Source organism: Macrosteles quadrilineatus, unplaced genomic scaffold (assembly GCF_028750875.1).
Source record: "Macrosteles quadrilineatus isolate MER2022 unplaced genomic scaffold, UCM_ALF_1.0 Scaffold_1__1_contigs__length_201487025, whole genome shotgun sequence".
NCBI classification, from domain to species: Eukaryota; Metazoa; Arthropoda; class Insecta; order Hemiptera; family Cicadellidae; genus Macrosteles; species Macrosteles quadrilineatus.
The window spans coordinates 16,288,228-16,308,690 of NW_026542594.1; the positions used below are offsets into that span (position 1 = coordinate 16,288,228).

Genomic DNA, 20,463 nt, shown 5'->3' on the forward strand with positions numbered 1-20,463 from the left:
TACGGCAATGGGGTGTTGTACTATTTTTTAGAATTATAAGGACCATAACATATTAGTTTTGATCAAAACCAGCTGTTCTCAAAAAATCTGTTTTTTTAAATATTTTATTTGTTTTTATAGGAAAATAACATAAGTTACAATAACTTTTGAACCGTAATTATTATGAAAATGAGATTTGTACAATTTTTTTCAGAATTGAAAGGACTATAACATAGGTACTAAATTTCAGAAAATAACAAACTTACAGTCGGGACCACGTAAGTTTGCAGTTGAGGGAGGAGCCTATTTACCATATGGTTTTGAATGAACCAACGAGAACCGTGCGGTGTTACCAAATCTAATAATACCAGCTGATTTGAAAATATTGCTTAGTATATTTGAGTTAGTGTTGTCAACGAGCGATGTGGCAAACGTCGCACTAGCCTTGTCTTGTGATTGGCTGCCACCAACTAACTGCAAACTTACGTGGTCCCGACTTTAAATTAAGAAACTTGTTGGGGCCTATTTCGAGAAAATCAGATTTTTTTGTTATTTTATGGGGTTTTATGGGAAAATCCCCATTAAAAATCAAAATAAAAAAAAAATTTCAAAATTTTAAGGACCATAACATACTTTTAGTTGAATCAAAACCGGCTTTTTTCTAAAATCCTATTTTTTGTTATTTTATCGGGTTTTTATGGGAAAATAACATAATTTACAACAACTTTTGAACCGTAATTTTTACAGAAATGGGAGTCGTACAATTTTGTTCACAATTTAAAGGGCTACAACATACAAAATTGTTATCAAAATCGTTCAGGCTATCTTTGACCATTTTACCCGTTATTTTATGGGTTTTAAGGGAAAATTAACATTAAAAATCAAAATTACAAAAAAATGAAAAAATGCCTGGAGATATCATGGATTAGAACCAACACACCAAATTTCATCGAAATCGGACCACAAGTGTAGTTCCTAGCTCTGTACACATCCAGACACACACATACGGGTCTTTACCGAATACTCGTAAACACCAAATTGTGGCATCTTTCAGCCTGCGGCTACCAGTGAACGAAGGAAGGTACCAAAACCTTGTGTACATCAATATTTCTAATGAACACTCCATTTTAACATCAAACACTCTAGTTTTTAATGGTGGCACCATGCCGCAATTCGGTATATATCGACAGTGTGTGGATAGGATGCCACTAATGCGTTGTAGCGCTTGAGCAGTGTGTTTGTCCCCCCTACTTCTCAAGTGCGCTGTTGCCAGTTCTCCGTTCTAGTTTATTATGTCTTCACGTGCCTATGCCCTAGCTTGTTGCCCACGCCTATATTTTCGTCTTTCTTACTTTATGCTCATTAGTTTAACGTTTTGTTTACATATTTTATCAAACCGGTATTATAAAATTGTACCGAACCAACAATATTGACAATTGGATTTAAAGTCAATAAACTGAATAAAATGTCGGGAGGATTAAATCAAAATGGAGATTAAGTTGTGGATAATAATATAATATTGTATTCTAGTCGTTAATATCTTCAACTTGATTGTTAGGCAAAGTATAAAATACTTGAAACTAAGCTAAAACAATTTAAGTATCAATAAAAACATGTTTACTTTCGATCAGTGGCATGATTTGTTAAGGTTTATGATCTTAATCGTACTATTTCTCTTCTTAATGTTCGTGGATTTTCATTCGTTATTTTTGTGATCGTTATTATAACAGCCTTGGCTACCATGGTACAGAGGGTGTTAATTTTGACACAGGCACAGACATGATGATACAAAAATAAATTGCAAGTACAAAATGAAATTACAAGTTCTACAAAATATTGAAATTAGGGAATTCATAACTAAAATGATATGTACCTTAAATTTTCATTCATACCCTTTAAGGTTTTGATAATATAAATTTTTATTTTAGAAACTCGTTGCCGCCAGAAAAAATATATTTTTGGTAACACCTACTTGTCATAATGTTTTTGGAATATTAAACTATATTATTAGGCTAATAAGGATTATGAACTTTTGAGAAAGTCGTAACCCGCACACCTATCAACCGCAAACTTGAATGAAATGCCTTGATGTGCCCAGTAAAATATCAGTTTTTCAATAAACTCTCTTAATACAGAAACCTTATTTAAAGAATTATTTAAAATATAAAATATATATCAGCTTTTACATTAATCATTTGATTCTCATTATAGATGTTTGCATAACGATAAAGTTATTACTTTTGATTCTACCTCACAGTTTCGTGGCAATACACAAAGGATTTTCCTTAAAATAAGCAATAAGTACGACTGGGTTTTGTCTGTATGTATATAATTAATTCATGGTAAAGTAAAAGTATGAGTAACTATTTTTTTACGATAGATTTATAGACGCAAATATTCTTTCCCTGTGGCGAAACAATCGATGTATACATCGATGGGCGAAACACGGCAGAACACTATAGTTCATATAAGATTATAAATCTATATAAATAAAATAACAGTTTTGTCTTTAAATAGCGTAGAATGAGAATCATGAAGTTTTTGGTTATTTCTACGTCTTATACCATAAGACAGCCGAAACGAGTTTCATCTCAATTAAATTCGGTCTGCTTGTTTGTCTGTCTGTCTGCCATTGTGTCTGTAACGGCAAAATTCCAATTTACGCGGCCCACTCCAAGAAATATAGAGCACCGTTCATGATCCAAATAGTTTTTGCTGGATGGGTGAGAGTGTCTTTAAAGTCATTAATATGGCATCACTACTTGAGAAATAAAATGTTATATAATATGTTTACATTAAATGTTGTTTACAAATATCCACCATTTCCAATCACATTTTGTAAACAAATCCAAAACCTCATGAGATTAATAACCCTGGCTGTGACTTATATAACATATTTAATTGATTGCAAGTACAATATTGTGAAACTAAAAATGCAATGCATTTGATGTCTTAGTATAAGATATGCATTTTCTGTCTATGTCCCACATCTTTTAACACAAACCGTCATGAATTGGTACATACCAACCTTTAGCCTGGTGGTGACATTGGGGGGTGGAAGTCTAAATTTAGTACATTACAATTACGTCAATGACCTTGAGCTCTGCTATTTTAGTAAGATGCCGTGGTATGGTGGCGTGTCGGGGAGAAGGGTAAAAGGTTTAATTATTGTTCATGCTTACTCATTCGCTCTTACCCACAAACATACTTATTTCAAGCCTAAAATTAAGAATGAAGATCTAACTTCTATATTCGTTTGGATGTCAGTCTTAGAGGCAAGTCTAGACTGTTCCTCTGCCTGCGCGGTCCATTTCACAAGTTACTGTCTTCACTACTTTTTTTAGTAAGCCTTTGTGTCGATTATGTATCTTGTGCAATGTAAAATCAAGATGACGTTCAAACTAAGATATAAGTTTGGACTTCCTTGTGTGACCAAAATGGTCGCCTACAGAGCAACAGAAGAATCTACAATTTTTTATAAAATTAGTTTTATTGACGTTTGCAGACAGATTTAAATAATTGTTTTAAAGGAAACCCAAAATCTATTGGAAATCATAAATTAATATGATTTGAATATTTTGCCTCCAACAAATGAAACACCATACGCATATTGGTCCTCTGGTCCTGTTAATACAATTTTGTGAAGGTTTTCTTTTATAATTTGAAACAATATCATTGCACAAGCATTTTCAATGACTCGCTGCAGTTTTGCGTACTCTTGCAACTACTAATTCTAAAATTCAAATATGAGTTTGGTGACGAATTAAAAATAATGTGTTGATACATTATAAAAATTCAAATGTAAAATATCATAGTTTTTGAGGGCGAGCCTGGAAATTTATACTATATTATAGTTTTGCATTTATAGTAGAACATTATAGACTTTAAGAAAACCAACAGAAAAAAATATTGTTTAGAATTTTCAAGTTCATTTTAGAACAAAATGTTTGCTCCGCCTCCCAGTTAACTGAGAATTTCAAGAAGTAGAAACATATTACATAAATAAATGAAGTAAAATATAACACATTGTTAAAAAAAAAAAAACATTACACAAACTTCACGTATGCCAATCCAACCATACTAGGAATTTCTTGATATTGTATGTTGAAATAGGTTTATTATTAATACAGTTGAGAATATTAAAGGTTCTACAAAACAAAACATTGAATAGTAAAAATACATTTATATTTAAAGTAACTGATGGATTGACAAATTTGTAAAACGATTGTACTAGGTGGCGTTCGCAGAGGCATCCACAAAATTGAGCGGAGTCATCAAGTTCATATTATATTGTTTTTGTCATACTGCAGTAAAAACAGTAGTATTTAATGCATGTGTTGCGGGTCTAAAGTAGCACTTTTTATATTTAGGGAGTAAAAATCTTTTATAGCCTCTATGGAGTAAAAATAAGCTGTTGTCAACTCAGTAAATTTCGATTGTAAACGATTGCATGTATTGAAAATGTGTATCAATTCGTCTCTACAGTCTCTTCCCGTAGCATTTTAGCATTACAGATACATTAATCCATTCCCCCACCGCTCACCTTTACTACTTCCTTCACCACCCCCTTGTGGACCTATTTCCCTCTCTTCCCATAGCATTTAAGGATTGCAGATACATTAATGTAATAGCCAAAGACAGTTCCCACACTCTGCACTGCTAGCCTTACTACTTCCTTCACCACTTCCTACGTCGTGGGGCCTGTTTCCTTCCCTTCTCATAGCATTTTAGGATTGAAGATACATTAATCTAACTGCCACAGACGGATCACACACTATGCTCATACTTTACTACTTCCAAAGCCACTTCCTATTACCTGTATTCATCACTTTCCATAGCATTTTAGTATTTTAGATACGTTAATCTAATTTCCCCAAACATTCCCACACTCCGTACTGCTAGCCTTTACTACTTCTTTCGCCATTACCTATGTTGTGTGCATGCTTCCATCCCTTCTCATAGCATTTCAGCATTGCACATACATTAAAACTGCTACAAACGGTTTCCAGTTCCCACACTCCACACTGCTCACCTTACTACTTCTTTCACCTCCCCCTACGTCGCGGACCTATTTCCCTCTCTTCCCATAGCATTTTAAGATTGTAGATACCTTAATCTAATCGTCCTAAACAGTTTCCACACTCCGGACAGCTCGCCTTGACTACTTCCTTCGCCACTTCCTATGTCGCGGACCTGTTTTCCTCCCTTCCCATAGCATTTTAGGATTGCAGATACCTTAATCTAATCGTCATAAACAGTTTCCACACTCCGGACAGCTCGCCTTGACTACTTCCTTCGCCACTTCCTATGTCGCGGACCTGTTTTCCTCCCTTCCCATAATATTTTAAGATTGCAGATACCTCAATCTAATCGTCGTCACAAACAGTTCCCACAGTCCGGACCGCTTGCCTTTACTACTTCCTTCACCACTTCCTACGTCACGGACCTGTTTCCCTCCCTTTCCATAGCATTTTAGGATTGCAGATACCTTAATCTAATCGTCACAAACAGTTCCCACAGTCCGGACTGCTTGCCTTTACTACTTCCTTCACCACTTCCTACGTCACGGGCCTGTTTCCCTCTCTTCCCATAGCATCATAGGATTGCAAATACCTTAATCTAATCGTCATAAACAGTTTCCACACTCCGGACAGCTCGCCTTGACTACTTCCTTCGCCACTTCCTATGTCGCGGACCTGTTTTCCTCCCTTCCCATAGCATTTTAGGATTGCAGATACCTTAATCTAATCATCATAAACAGTTTCCACACTCCGGACAGCTCGCCTTGACTACTTCCTTCGCCACTTCCTATGTCGCGGACCTATTTTCATCCCTTCCCATAGCATTTTAGGATTGCAAATACCTTAATCTAATCGTCACAAACAGTTCCCACACCCCGAACAGCTCGCCTTTACTACTACCTTCACCTCTTTCTACGTCGCGGACCTGTTTCCTTCCCTTCCAATAGCATTTTAGGATTGTAGATACCTTAATCTAATCGTCATAAACAGTTCCCACACTCCGGACAGCTCGCCTTGGCTACTTCCTTCACCACTTTCTACGTTGCAGACCTTGTTTTCCTCCCTTCCCATAGAATTTTAGGAATGCAGGTACCTTAATCTAATCGTCATAAACAGTTTCCACACTCCAGACTGCTCACCTTTACTACTTCCTTCATCACTTTTATACGTCACGGACCTCAAGCTAGTGTCGTTATTTGATTATATTTATGATCCATACCGTTTCTGTTCTAATATCTGTGGAATAATGCTATCAGCTATTTCTTTATCTACTGCATTCAAAAGTCATCAGCTGATCATATGTCTTTGTTTATGTGTCAAATACTGCTTCCATAAGGATTACATCGAAACTTTGAGACCCAGTGGGGCGGATTCCTGAGAGATTTTTTTTAACGCCATATAGATGTTGGCACTCACCGATATGGTCTTTATCTCCATGTAAAATTTGAAAACGATTGATTCATCCGTCTAGGAGGAGTTTGCGTATTACGAAATGCACAAGAGTCGATGGATAAGAGCTTCGCTCGCTCCGCTCAATAATATCAAACGATATAAAACTATTTACAGTATCACGGTTACAACTTTTAAACTACTCTTGTTATGACTCAAAGGTAACCTCTTTAGGACATTTCATTTTATGCTTTTGTTAGTGGGGACTGGTTAAAACACCACAGTAGGTTTTGCCAATCTGATTGTAAGATGATATCCCACAATTCAAAAAACAATATTTATCTGAACTAGTTTGTGCATGTTGATAATAAATATGTATTTTAATTTTTGTATTTTATTTGTATTTTAATGTCTTTAGTGAGTCGGTGGCTCAGTCGGTAGCGTCGCGGACTTTGGGCCCAAGGCAGCGATGTCGTGGGTTCGGATCCTGGTCACTGCCACTAAAATTTATCAGTACAGTTCACCTTTGTACTGTACCGGCTCACTCCTTGCTTTGCTGTAAACGATCCACGCACGGGCGCTTAGTCTATGTGGACGGGCAAATGCAAGGTTAAAAGAGGCCGCCAACCTCTTAAAAAAAAAATTTAAGTAATTTTATTGATTTGGTTATATGTTTACCTCATATCACATTTGAACATGGATTGAAACATTAGATGTCTTTGGAATACTCTGAGAGTGAGAAGCAAAACATAACTTCAGCAATGATGTTATTTATTAGTTATTTATTATCAGCAAAAACAGCGTACCATGCTTTAATGGAGTTGCATATACAATATGGTCTTGTTGTCTGGGGCGGGACTACTGAAAGCAACCTTAACAGAATATTGAAGCTGCAGAAAAAAGACATAGGTATACTCACCACTCTCCAACCCTTAGGCAGCTGCAGGGAAGCTTTCAGATCGCTTGGTATTCTGACTGTTGTAAATCTCTACATCAAAGCAGTAATCCTTCTGGTGAGTGAGTCTGATCTGCCAAAGAGTACAAATATTCACACTTACAACGCAAGGCGAGGAAATTACTTCATTCTGCCAGTCATCACACCCTCCAGTGCGCCAGAAAACCATCCTACACCGGCCGCAAAGTCCACAATAGCCTACCTCCATCACTGAAGGGTAAACCGCTGAAAACACAGCTTCACAAGGTGCTTATAGACAGACCTGCTTACTCCTTGAAGGAATTCCTGGAATCTGATCTACATCAATAACCTGCACTGAGTATCACAGCATATTGTTTAACACTTGCATTAATTTAACAATTTTTCATAGTCTCCTCTTAGACACTGTTTCTTACAATTTCACAGTCCATCCATGAACTAAGCCATACAAATCAATGTACTAGTTTTAAGTTACATTATTGTATGACACCATGAAATATTCTTAATGAAATAACAAATCAAGAATATTTTGATTTGATTTAACCGGACAAACCGTTATCCAGACTCACCTCGGTCCCGAGGAGTCCGGATAAGAGGGAGTCTACTGTAAATTCCCCCATAAAATCCCGTTCCCATGGTCCGATCACTCTGGTTTTCGAACTCGTTTAAATAAACGTAGGTTCATAAATCAATTACATGTCAAAATTACATGTATCAAATTTCATCAATATCGGATGATTTTTTCTTTAATTATCATGCTAACGGACACATATATAAATTAATTTGAACAGATGGAGTTTTTTTTCCTCTGGGGACATCAAAACAAATAAGTAAATCGGTCCCGAGTCCAAGTCTTACCATGAGACCTACCGTAATAGCTTTGACTATTAATACAAGAGTCAAGAGTCAAGAGATTTATTGGTCTAAGAACACAAAATATTACAGTGCATACGACCTTGTCAAGTACAATTATTAAAATAATAAAATTAAATATCACAGATTTAGCCTATATGAATAACAATAACACAGCTACCTACAAAAACAATTAACAGTATCACAGATTCAAACATCTTTCATAATACTCCTTAATACAGTAGGAAGGATTGTTGACTAGCAAAAGGTGAATGGCTTTTTTAAAACTAGGAAAAGGCAAACATCTTATATCTAAAGGCAAATGGTTAAAAAGTCTAACACCTACACATGAATGGCTTCTTAAAGTTTTAGCTAACCTAGCTTGATCAATATGAACATTTCTACTACTTCTAGTGTTATAGGAATGGATGTCATTATTAAAAACAAGACTTGATTCATTTGATTTTATAAATAACAATAACCTAAAAATGTACAAACAGATAACAGTCATAACACCAGTTTTAGTAAAAAGAGGTTTACAGTGAGCTTTTTTCTTTGAGTTTGTTACTATCCTAATAGCTTTCTTTTGCAACAACAAAACATCAGTTATCCTGCCAGAGTTTCCCCATAAAATAATACCATAGTCTAACAAATAATGAAACAAAGCATAATAAACAGACAATAAATAAGTAACAGGAACGTAAAATTTTAAAGTTTTTAACAAATATACAACTTTTGACAATTTACTGCAAACTAGATCTATTTGGCTATTCCAAGTTAAGTTACAATCCATTTGCACCCCTAGTAACTTAATGCACTTAACAAATTCATCTGAATAAGCAAGTCTACTATTTAAGGAGTATATTGCCTTTTGTGTTTTTGATTCATTAAGTTTAAAACCATTAGCTCTGAACCATGTAACAGCCTGATTAAGAGTTTCATCAGCAATACCATTCACAGTTGGCAAATCTTTACTTACTGTAAGGAAAGATGTGTCGTCAGCAAACATGATGGTTTTCGATGACTTAATAGTAGATGGCAGATCATTTACCATGACAAGGAATAAAATAGGCCCTAACACAGAACCTTGTGGTACACCAAATTTGACATGAGAAGCAGATGACTTTTTACCAGCAACATCTATAATTTGGAATCTCCCTTCCAGGTACGACTTAAAGAAATCAAGCTGAACGCCATGAAAACCCAGACACTGTAGCTTTTGACAAAGAATTAAATGGTCGACACAATCAAATGCCTTGCTCAGGTCGCAGGCAGTGATCTGAGCAAGGCTTCGATCCTCAAAACAACTGATTAAATCATCAACAATTGATAGAACTGCACTCGTAGTGCTCTTACCCATCTGATAGCCAAATTGTGAAGCACTAATTAGGCTCAGCTGATTAAAGTAGGTACATACCTGGAGTTTTACAACTTGTTCAACAACCTTGCCTAAAACTGGTACTATAGAAATCGGTCGGTAACTCTTTGGCACAGATTTTTCACCACTTTTTTTATACAGGGGGACCACTCTTGATATTTTAAGCTTAGAGGGAAAAATACCCTGTTTAAGACACAAATTAATACAAAAGGTTAGAGGAAACAAAATGGACTCGATTACACATTTGACTAGATGATTAGAAAGATCAAAGATATCTTTACTTTTAGATTTTTTCATTTTTTTCACGACACTGAGCACATTTGCACATGACACTTCCTCCCATTTGAAGTTTTCTTCAGGCAAAGGTGAATTTTCCATGAAGTCAAGCGCAGTAGTCTGGGGTTGAATGATGCTGTCTCTGGCCTCCTGAACAGCTGAAAGGTAGTACGAGTTAAACTCCTCTGGGGGAATCTGGATCTCTGGTGACTTGACGCTCTTGCTCCGTAGATTATTTACAAGTGTCCAAGCAGCCTTTGACTTGTTGTCAGACGATTCTATGTATTCAACATTGTAATTAAGTTTAGCTTTATTAACCGCCTCCTTGTAAACTTGCTTGCTTTTCTTATATGCCAGTTCGGTTAAGTTGCTTCGCTGAACAAGGAACATAGTTCTGAAGGCCATCATGATTTATACAACAACTAGACATTCCATCCCCATGTTAAAGTTGTAGCCAGGTTTTTAATAAAATTTGTCTTAGTTGATGTGAGCCACCTACAGATTGCGCTGATCTAAATTACTGATTTATGCCGATTACATGATGGTTTTTCCAAGTCAAAATGATGGAATGACTTATGAGCTATAGCAACTGTTGTGACCCAGCAACTATGTTAGTAACGAAAAATAAGGAACATAATAGAGTTTTAGACACTATTGCAATCTGTGACTGGCTCACACAACGAAGAACTAATATACCCCCGCCGCAGCAAACCTGCAGACTAAGCGAATTTCCATTTGCCTGATTGGATCTAGTATGTTTCAACTCTTAACAAAAGTGTACAACCCCCTTTGCTGTAAAAATTACAGTTCTAAAGTTTATGCATCTTTTGTGATTTTCCCCATAAAATATCATAGTTACTCTCACAGCTTACCCATGATAAAGGTTGTTGACAAGCTAATGGAAGAGTGTTTCAGATTGCTCCTACCGTTTATTTATATTTAAATTCGGCTGAATTGGAGTAATTGATATAAATCTGTATCTTCAAAATGCCCTAACATGTATTTCTTACCTTTGCTTTAATACTTACATTCTCAGTTAGGTTTCCCAGGTAGCCCATGTATAATCTAGTAATCTCAATGGTAATTGCTGCAACTAGAGTAATAACTAAAATAATCTTGTACAAGTCCGGTAGTCTGCAGTACTGAAATGGTAAAACAAAAATTATCTTAGAAACATTGTGTTTGGCTCAGTTTTTTAAAGAGGGTGGCGGCCTCATTTAACCTTGCATTTGCCCGACTACATAGATTACGGACCTATGCGTGTGTAATGGAAGGAGGAAGTGTTTGGCAATGTTGTGTGAGTAGGCTGGTAGTGTTGTTAAACAATAACTTGTTGTGCTGACATACAGAAGGCTGTTGCTTTAAGTAGGCCATTGCACTTGGTCAGTTTTGTGTGGAGTGTGGTGTACTGGAGGACAGGGTCCTGGACCTTGGGTCCAGATAAACAATCTTAGGGGATTTTTAAAATTGGGGTTTTGAGTCTTTTCCTAATTGGGGTTTCAGTTTCAAATTAAATTATTTATACAGTGTCCCAGTATACTCTACCTTTATGATTGTTACTTATCTTTATGTTATTTGTATTGTTTTGAGTAATAATAAAGTTGGGTTTTGTGAGGGAGTGCTGAGTTTGATTCGTTAGCTACGTCACCCAAAGTAACAGTGGGTAAACCTCTAGTAGTAGGAGTTACCTACCGTTACATGTGGAACCTATCCAGCCGGTACAGTACAGTAAGAGTTGAACTGGACCAGGATCTGAATTCATCTGGACATGGCTGCCATGGTTCAGTCTCTGTAAAGCTACCAACTGAGCCACCAACTCACCAACCAATAGCTTTTTTTTAGAGAAAGAGATTGACAGCCTCAGCAACCATTGTATTTTTGCCTGTCCATGTAGACTATGGACCTGTTAGTTAGTGAAGCAATGGGTGAGCCAGAGCAGAACAAGGGTGAAGTGCACTGATAAAAAGTAGTGGAGGGTATGCTGCGTTTATGCACGAGGAGCGGGAGCGAGGCGATAGCGGTCGGTCAACGGCGAACATAGTGGGGGACACAGTCTTGCCAACTCTAACTTAGGAAAGTTCAAGTTAATTAAGGAATTTTCAAAGTGAGTAAAAATATCGATTTATCAAGAATTTGTAATTATTGAGATTCGATTTCATTGAGGTTCCACTGAACAAAAGTACAATAGTTAAACGTTACTTAGACAATTCTCCTTTTTTCTTCCATGGAGTCTTAAAAGTTAGGGGCAAAACAATTCAAAAAATTTTAGCCATTACGGCTTCTTTAAATCTATGTTTTTAAAATCGTCACTACGATTGTCCCAAATCCACGGCCTTTGTCGCATTTCATCAATGAACTGTTCAGTCGGAAAGTGTTACTCTTCTTCCGCAAACTCCATCACTCTGTCAAACAAGAGTTCACAGTAAACGAATAACCTCTGACCGAATCCAGATCCAGACCGAATGCATGTTCGCGTAGGTAGGTTGGCTAAGTTGGCAACCCTGGATGCAGTCGCTCCCGCCGTGCATAAACAGTCTCATTTGACTCAATGTAGTTGAAAACCGCTTACTCTCAAACAGCTGCTGTGATTTCTAACTACACAGCGGTCAAATTAGAAACTGCAGCGGGAGGACAACCGCTACCGCTCCCGCTTTTCGTGTATAAACAGTCTCATTTAACGTGGCCTACTCCTAGAAAACTAGAGTATCAATCAAGGTTCTAATATTTTTTCTGTATTTAAGGGCTTGGTGAGAGTGTCTTTGGCTATAAAAACATGGCCTCGCTGCTTTGAAAACAAAATAACGAACCATCAAACACCCAATTTTGTTCGATTTTTGTCAAATTTTCTCCCAATGTTTACTATTACATTTTATAAAATAACGATCAGCTGTTTGGATTAGTTCTCACTTCTAGCTGTCACAGATATGTTTACATTAAATACTGTTTACAAATACCGCAACCATTTCCGATCAAGTTTTGTAAGCACATCCAAACCAAGTGAGATTAAAAACGTTGTGCCTTACTAAACCGGTTAAAATTAATCGCAAGTGCAACGATTGTTCTTGAGTTTTGATAACCGGGGAAAATACCGTGAATCAGTGTTGTATTAGTGCAAGGAAACTTACATTTTTATAATCGTCGTCACCAATACCGTAGCTTACAAAAGTTTCCACTCATTGACGGCGCTTCAAGGACAGTTGTGTAAAGTGCAAAGTAAAAAATCACGACTGCAGTGGGTGATCGTGGATGTTGCTGCGATCTTGGAAGATCTTTCTGATTTCGCTGTGATCGTAGCGTAACAGAGGTTTAACTTAACAGATGTAGCTAAACTCGCTTTTCCAATGTGTCACTTTTGGTTTCTACTTAGGCCTACTTACATTTTGACAACGATATCGGTACTTTTCCTACTTAGGAAATAAAACTACAAACGTACAAAACTCCAGATTTGTGCGTTTTTTGTCACATTTCCTCTGAATGTTTGCTAGATATATGTACCGATTATCGTTTAGAGATTACGTAGGTAATCTTAAGAAACCTTTGTTTGGATAAAGGTGATTTCTTCAAACTGCCATTAATTGAATTGAATTGAATTGAATTGAAAATAACTTTATTCATAAATCATACAAGTATGTACATTGAATGGCGTCAAAATTCTTAAACTACTTAAACTTACAACATAATATCAGCTGTACAGTTCGTCAAAATTATACAGTACTTTTTGTGTTAAGTATATTTTAAGCTGGGATTTAAATTTTTTACAATCATCAATTTTCTTCAACCCCTCTGGAAGCCCTTCCAAAAATTTTCTTCCAGCACATGACGGTTTTTTGTTATAAAATTCCAATCTATGGGCACCAACAGCAATTTTGTTTCTATGCCGGGTGCCATATTCGTGATTATCCCCTAGTTTAGGTAACATACTTTCAGACAAAAGATTTTTAGTTAAAAGAACGGTATGGAAAACATAAATGCCGTACACAGTCATTATACCCATGGCTAAGAAATGATCACGTACGGAAACATCCCAGTTTAAATTTAACATTAGTCTTATTGCTCTTTTCTGCAAAATTAAAATTCTGTCCAAATTTTTCTTTGATGTTCCACCATAAACACTTATGCCAAATGATATTGCGGATTCAATGAAAGCAAAATAAAGCTTTTTCAAAATATCTGCTGAACAAAATTTAGACATTCTATAAATTGCATAAATTCCAGATGTGATTGGAATGTCCTGGGGATATCCCTGGGGGATATCCTCTGTATATCCCGCAATGTCCTCAGGATATCCTGGGGAACTCCCTATGTTCGCCCAAATCCTGATCCCTATGGGATATCCCAAAAGGATATTCCTGGGATATCCCACCAGGATATTATACATAAAAACACAAAATAATAAATATTTAGTCTGAAAAACACTTTTACCAGTTAAGTATTTTAATTAAATAGCTTATAAAAACAAATTTTGAAAAAAAATAGAAACAAAAATATTTTGGCCCAGACGAGATTTGAACCGGGGACCTTTGACTTTTGAATCTCTTACCTTACCTCCTGAGCTATTTGTGATTGTTGATATTACTAGTTTTCAAGCGGTTTAAGAGGAGCCGACATCTGAAATTGTCGCAATACTTAAATATTTTTTGATACTATGATGCTGTTTAGGCATCAAGTTGTTAAATTGTTTTTTCTGGGAGTTGTAGAGGATATTGTAATAAGAATATAGATTATAATTGTTGATTAATTAATATTTTCCCTTAAATTTTCAACCAATAAATTTTCTCAAATAAGTTAGAATTTAAATTAAAAAGAAAATATTTTGCATCATTGTAAGCAAGTGTATTATTATTATTATTATTATTATACAATGGTAAAAATTTAGAGTTTGATAGTTATTATGGACCACGGGGATATCCTACGGATCTCCAAAGGATGTCCTATGGATATGATCGGAAAACATGATTAATTTTTATAAATCATTAGTAACGTTATTAGTTATTTTAATTTGAAATAGTATTGAAATCCTTTTTAATAACGTTTCTCAACTACTTGTCAATTGAAAAAAGAAACATCCAATATTATAAAATATGTTATAATATAGGTAGCCTACCGAGAATATCCATAGGAAGTCCCCTCAAAAGGCATTCGTTTGTGTTGGATATGTGCAATATCTTAGAGTGATCCTAGGGACATTCTCAAATCCTGGGATTATGTGGGATATGTGGGAACTGGTCAGGGTCCTGTGCTGTGTGGGAAAGCTGTATTCGGTAGCATATTTCGAGAAGTACTTGAGTTATATGTTTATGTTTATATTAAATTTTATATTATTAAAATACCAAACAATATTGTAAACATTTCTGTATGGTACTAACATGATTTGTAATTTGTAAATATTTTGGCGGAATAAATGCTATTTTGATTTGATTTGATTTGATTTGATTTTACAAATAAATGATGAAAAAAGGATATCGTGGATATTCTAGGGATATGCCAAAGATATTCCTGTCCCTTGATCAACAACCCAAAAAAATTAAATTAATGATTGTAACGGGAATATGCCAGGAATGTCCCAGGGATATTCCTATATCCCATGGGATATTGGAATATCCCAGGAATGTCCCAAGGATATTCATATATCTAATGGGATATTGGGACGTTTTGGGAACTCTGTGGGATATCCTGAGGATATTCTGTGCTATGTGGGATGGGAATATAAGGTAAAAGGATTTGTCAAAAGTTGGTTTTTCATATTTTAACCCTAACACGTTGATATTCCAAATTTTGTATATTGAAGTTGTACAATCAAAGGTTACAGAGCAAATTCCAAAAAAACATTACATTTTAATTTTTTATGTTTTTCTAATGGAGAAAAAGAAAACTGTGCTGTGTGGTTTTCTTGTTTTGGATACATATAATGTTGGTCAAATTTGGCAAATTTATTTATTTCATCTTAAATACTATTAACATTTAGTAAAGACACTCTTTACCTTGCCCGTTGCCTAACCTAAGTACCGTACTCGTTAAATCTAGGCTAACGATATTTAAATGGGGAGTAAATGGGAAATATTTTTGTTTATGGAAATACTTATTTTGGTAAAAATCTAATCAGCAAATTGAAATCCGTTTAGTCTGCAGGTTTGCCACCGGTACTGTAATCTATATATATAAAATCCAATGTATGTTTGTATATTTGTATGTTTGTCCTTTATGGACTCCAAAACTGCTCGACAGATTGTAATGAAACTTTTAGGCATTATTAAGCATTATTCAAGGAAGGTTTGTGTGAAGTTTGGTGCAGATCCGTCAATAGGGCTTCGCCCCAGTGGCTCTGGAGTTTCCCATGTTAACCTTGTTTTATCTATGCTTATGAGTGTACTCATATTTAAATGGAATTAAAGAATCTTAACAGCTGGTGCAGCTAAACAATTTGATTCTGTGATGTTCAATTGCATTAAAAAGTTAATAGGTTTACCAACAGGGTGCAGCACTATATTTTTTTAAATTTATGAGAACAGCTAATTTGCAAACAAAAGGTGAGTGAGCGTGGCGAACGAATTTCAACCTGGAGGAGATGTTAGCGTAGCGAACGAGCTAACCTGAAGGCAAGTGAGCGCAGCGAACGAGCTCCAACTTAAAGGTGAGTGAGCGTAGCGAACGAACTTCAACCAGGACGTGATTGAGCCATGCGAACGAGCTTATCTTGAAAATGAACGAGCATGTGACATAAAACCACAATAGGACAGGACGACGTCTGTCGGGCCAGCTAGTGAATTATAATACCTATTATTTCATTTTCATTTCAAAATATCTGAGACTAGGTTCTATGCAGCTTCATCATTAATAATAAGAATTCTGATCCGACTCCAAAGTGAGAAATAATGTGTAGGCTAAAGCTGGGTTTTTTTAGGCGCGGAAGCGGAGAGCGGATGGGGGAACGCGGAGAGCGGAAAACAGATTAGCATGGTGTTCCGCTCCGCTTCTAGGAAAGCAGTAACATTAAATTACCTAAGACAAGTGGAGTCCACTCTCCACGTTCCTCTCTCCCATTTCTGCTTCCGCGCCTAGGAAAACCCGGCTTAAAGGAAGGATAGTATATTTTTGTTAACATGAATATAAATACAATAGGAAGATTTTGAAATAGTTATTTGTGTAACTAGTGGGCGAAAAGGCACTTTGCTGCACACAAGTGAAATGTTTACGCACAAGCCGTAGGCAAGTGTGGAAAGTTTCTTGAGTGCAGACTTTTTTTCACCCTGTATAGGAATAACAGATTTTTTTAAAAATTGTACAGCTATTTTTTAGATTACTGTATATTTACTAGCATACTGTAGGCCTACCTTTAAAGGTAACATTACACCAATAGTAGTCAACCAAACAGGAAGGAAAGCGAGGTTGAAAAACAATGCGATCTGCAGGGGGAAATTACTGGTAATCTCATTCCCTAGAAAAAAATCTAGTATTAACAATGAAAAAGCTGTAGGTAATATGTAGACTAACTCGATACATTTTATTAGTGACTTTTAAAGTAATGCACAACGTAGAAACAATCTAACCTACCAGAAATGAAAAACAGCATAAAGAACAAAAAAACTGCCTAACTTGGTATAATTTCAACAGTAGTATTTTTGAATATAGGTATACGGTATACATTAACTTAAACTTACAAAATTAAATAAAAAAGCCCATTTTGATCAGTGTGTAAGCCTATTACATGCATTAATTTGCAAGTCAGTTTCTCATTCATATTTTTGATAAGTTAGATGACTCTTGGTTCTGGGTGGATGAACTTTTTACCATAGATGTCTACATCGGTACCATATTTATAAACAATCGATGTACCGAAAACATCAACGCAAAAGCGTCAATCATCAATGTTTTTTGTTTGAGTATTTAGTCCGGTTGTAGCCTCAGCTAATTAACCTTTCTACTTACTAGCTAGAGACGTTATAGATGGGAAGTTTCTCTTTCAAATTTGCAAGAATCGAAATCAGTCTCTTAAGTTAGGCCAATTGATTAGTCATGAGCAGCAGTGCTGCCGCTGAAATTTATCACAAATGATTTTAATTTATTAAGCTAGGCTTGCTTACTTTCAATCTGACACTCTACTCTTGTCAGAAGTCTAGTCCTGTTCGCAATTTTTTAAATTTGATATGTCATCAGTCTTTCAATGCGATTAACTTAAGTTTAAGTTAGTATGCCTACTTATGGTAGTAGTCATTTGACTTAATGTTCAGACCAACAATATTGTTCATTAAAAACTAATAGGCCTAGTTAGGTACCCTACAATCCTGTTACAATAAAAACATAAATATTTTGATGAGCTGTTAAAAGTTAAGGGGATCTACCACCTTTAAATGACAATTTTTGTATTTAGTAAGTTAGACATTTTTTATGCAGGTATTATATTTAGGACCTTTATTTAATGAGCTTTTGAGGTTTTAAATTTAATTTTAACCTTTCGGTTTTTTTAGCGAATTATTTTAGCATTTTTAGGTATATTGCTAAACTTTGAATAACTTTTTTATTTTTAGATCAATTGTAATGATTATTGATTTATTTTTATCCCTATAATAGGTACCTAGAAACTTTTTGGTCATTATAATTAAAATACCATTTCAGAAAAAAAAGTTACAAGCAATTATTTTTTAAAATAAAAATTTTTATTTTACAAATTAAAAAAAAAATTATAATTATTTTATTTTATTAGCTATAAATACAATTTCTTATGACCAATTATCTCAGTAATATAACAAGGAACAAGTGGTAAAAAGTTTAATGGCTTATCTAATACTTTAAAAGTTATTCAAACATATGTAATAAGAAACACGGAAAGCAGAACTTGCAGAAAACGGGCTTTAAAGTAGGCTATAGCGTTTCTATAGCAATTTGTAACAACTTCTATTTTTTAATATTGTTCAAAGAAAAAATTGTCAATTTGTCTTCAAATTTCACCCACATACTCAGAAAAGTATGCAGAAGAGAAAAATAAAATTTTTTTTTAAATGTGAAAAAAAAAAATACCATTTAACTTAAAGGTGGCGGATCCCCTTAAGTTGAGTAAGTTAGCCTAACTTATTAACCTACCATCGATGTAAAAAAAATTGTTAAATGATGCTCATCCCTAGCAACAAACGTGTAAGACAGGGGTTTTTGAGAAATTAACTTAGTTAGTCTCAAATCAATTTCAGTTGACTTAGACAATTGGGGATGACCAAACTTGAGTAAAAAACCAAGGCCCATCATCACGTACCTAAGCCAGTCAGTTATATATGTGAACTGATGTTAAATTTAAATAATAAACTTACTTAAATTTGTTTAACAACATTGTTTTCAAGGCTCTAGCTTACACTTACCTAGTGATTTGTTTGGATAATAACCTTTACTGTGGTTTATGGAATAACCAAGAACAGGGAAGACCCGGTCTGATACAGTTGTCATTGTTTGCTTCAACATTATAAAATAATAATGTCCTTTAAATCATTATGTCTTAATAAGTAGGAAAATGTTTACTATGGTTTACATTATTATAAATATTTTTTTGCATATTTATCAACAATTGCAGCACAGAAAAGATAACTCATCGTCCAAAATAGAATGAACAACCTTAGACTAGAAAAATAAAAATATAAAACATAGAACGCACTCTCAACCAACGCAGTCACAGTCACAGATTCGATTCCCAAGCCTTTAAGCGTGTCGTGTTACCATGGAAACTGGAAACACAACGACAACATCGACAACTGACAACAACACTAAACACTATAGCACGGGTCACACTAGGCTGCTCGCCACTCGCCAGCCGCTGGTGATCAGCGGCTGGCACCAACACCACCAAGCAGCGGCTTTTGCACGGGTCACATTTGGCTGCTTGTCAGCCGCTGGTGATCGTGATATTGACGATGTGTGAGAAGGAACAGCTGTGAGGTTTTGTAACAAATCACTGTAAGCTGCTTATTTGATGTTCTTACTTCTAGAAACGTCCCACAAGCACGTATAGTTTTGGAATAAATTTAAGAAATCAATAACCTGCTTCCCCGACATCGAAGTATATAACACAACTTGTGTTATATACTTCGATGTTCCCCGACCACCTAAACTCAGTAATTTATTCTATGCTTTTTTACAATACTTTTTCCGCCTAAAGCACGGGTCACACTAGGCTGCTCGGCAGCCGCTGGTGATCAGCGGCTGGCACCAGCACCACGAAGCAGCGGCTTTTCCACGGGTCACACTAGGCTGCTTGTTAGCCGCTGGTGATCTTGATATTAACGATGTGTGAGGTTTTGTAACAAATCACTGTAAGCTGCTTATAGTGCTTATTTGACGTTTTTACTTCTTTAAAGAAACGTCCCACAAGTACTGTACGTTTAGTTTTGGAATAAAAAATCAATAACCTGCTTCCCCGACCATCTAAGCTCAGTAATTTCTATGCTAGAAATACTACTTTAATCGCCTAGTTTAAAGCTCAGTTCTTGTCGCCATTTCGTCCTTTTTTGGGTCCTCATCCAGCACTACCCATGTAGAAATCTAATTCTGGCCCAGGTTCTGGCCAGTACTGGTACAGTACTGGCCAGTACTGCTACAGTACTGGCCAGTAATACCCAGGTTCTGTCCAGTACTGCCCAGGTTCTGGCCAGTAC

The 20,463-nt window shown here is 35.7% G+C and overlaps 1 protein-coding gene across 1 annotated transcript in view; it reads right to left on the minus strand.

The window, feature by feature from the left end:
* Positions 1-19,502, minus strand: part of LOC128994811 (uncharacterized) — a 35,038-nt gene extending 15,536 nt beyond the window's left edge. The window contains exons 1-3 of the mRNA XM_054419609.1: positions 19,177-19,502; positions 17,161-17,264; positions 10,858-10,971 (exon numbers count right to left, since the gene is read on the minus strand). Of these exons, the coding sequence (XP_054275584.1) occupies positions 10,858-10,971; positions 17,161-17,264; positions 19,177-19,276 (318 nt within the window). The 5' untranslated portion in view covers positions 19,277-19,502. The remainder of the gene's footprint in view (positions 1-10,857; positions 10,972-17,160; positions 17,265-19,176) is intronic.
* Between the last annotated feature and the right edge of the window lie 961 nt (positions 19,503-20,463).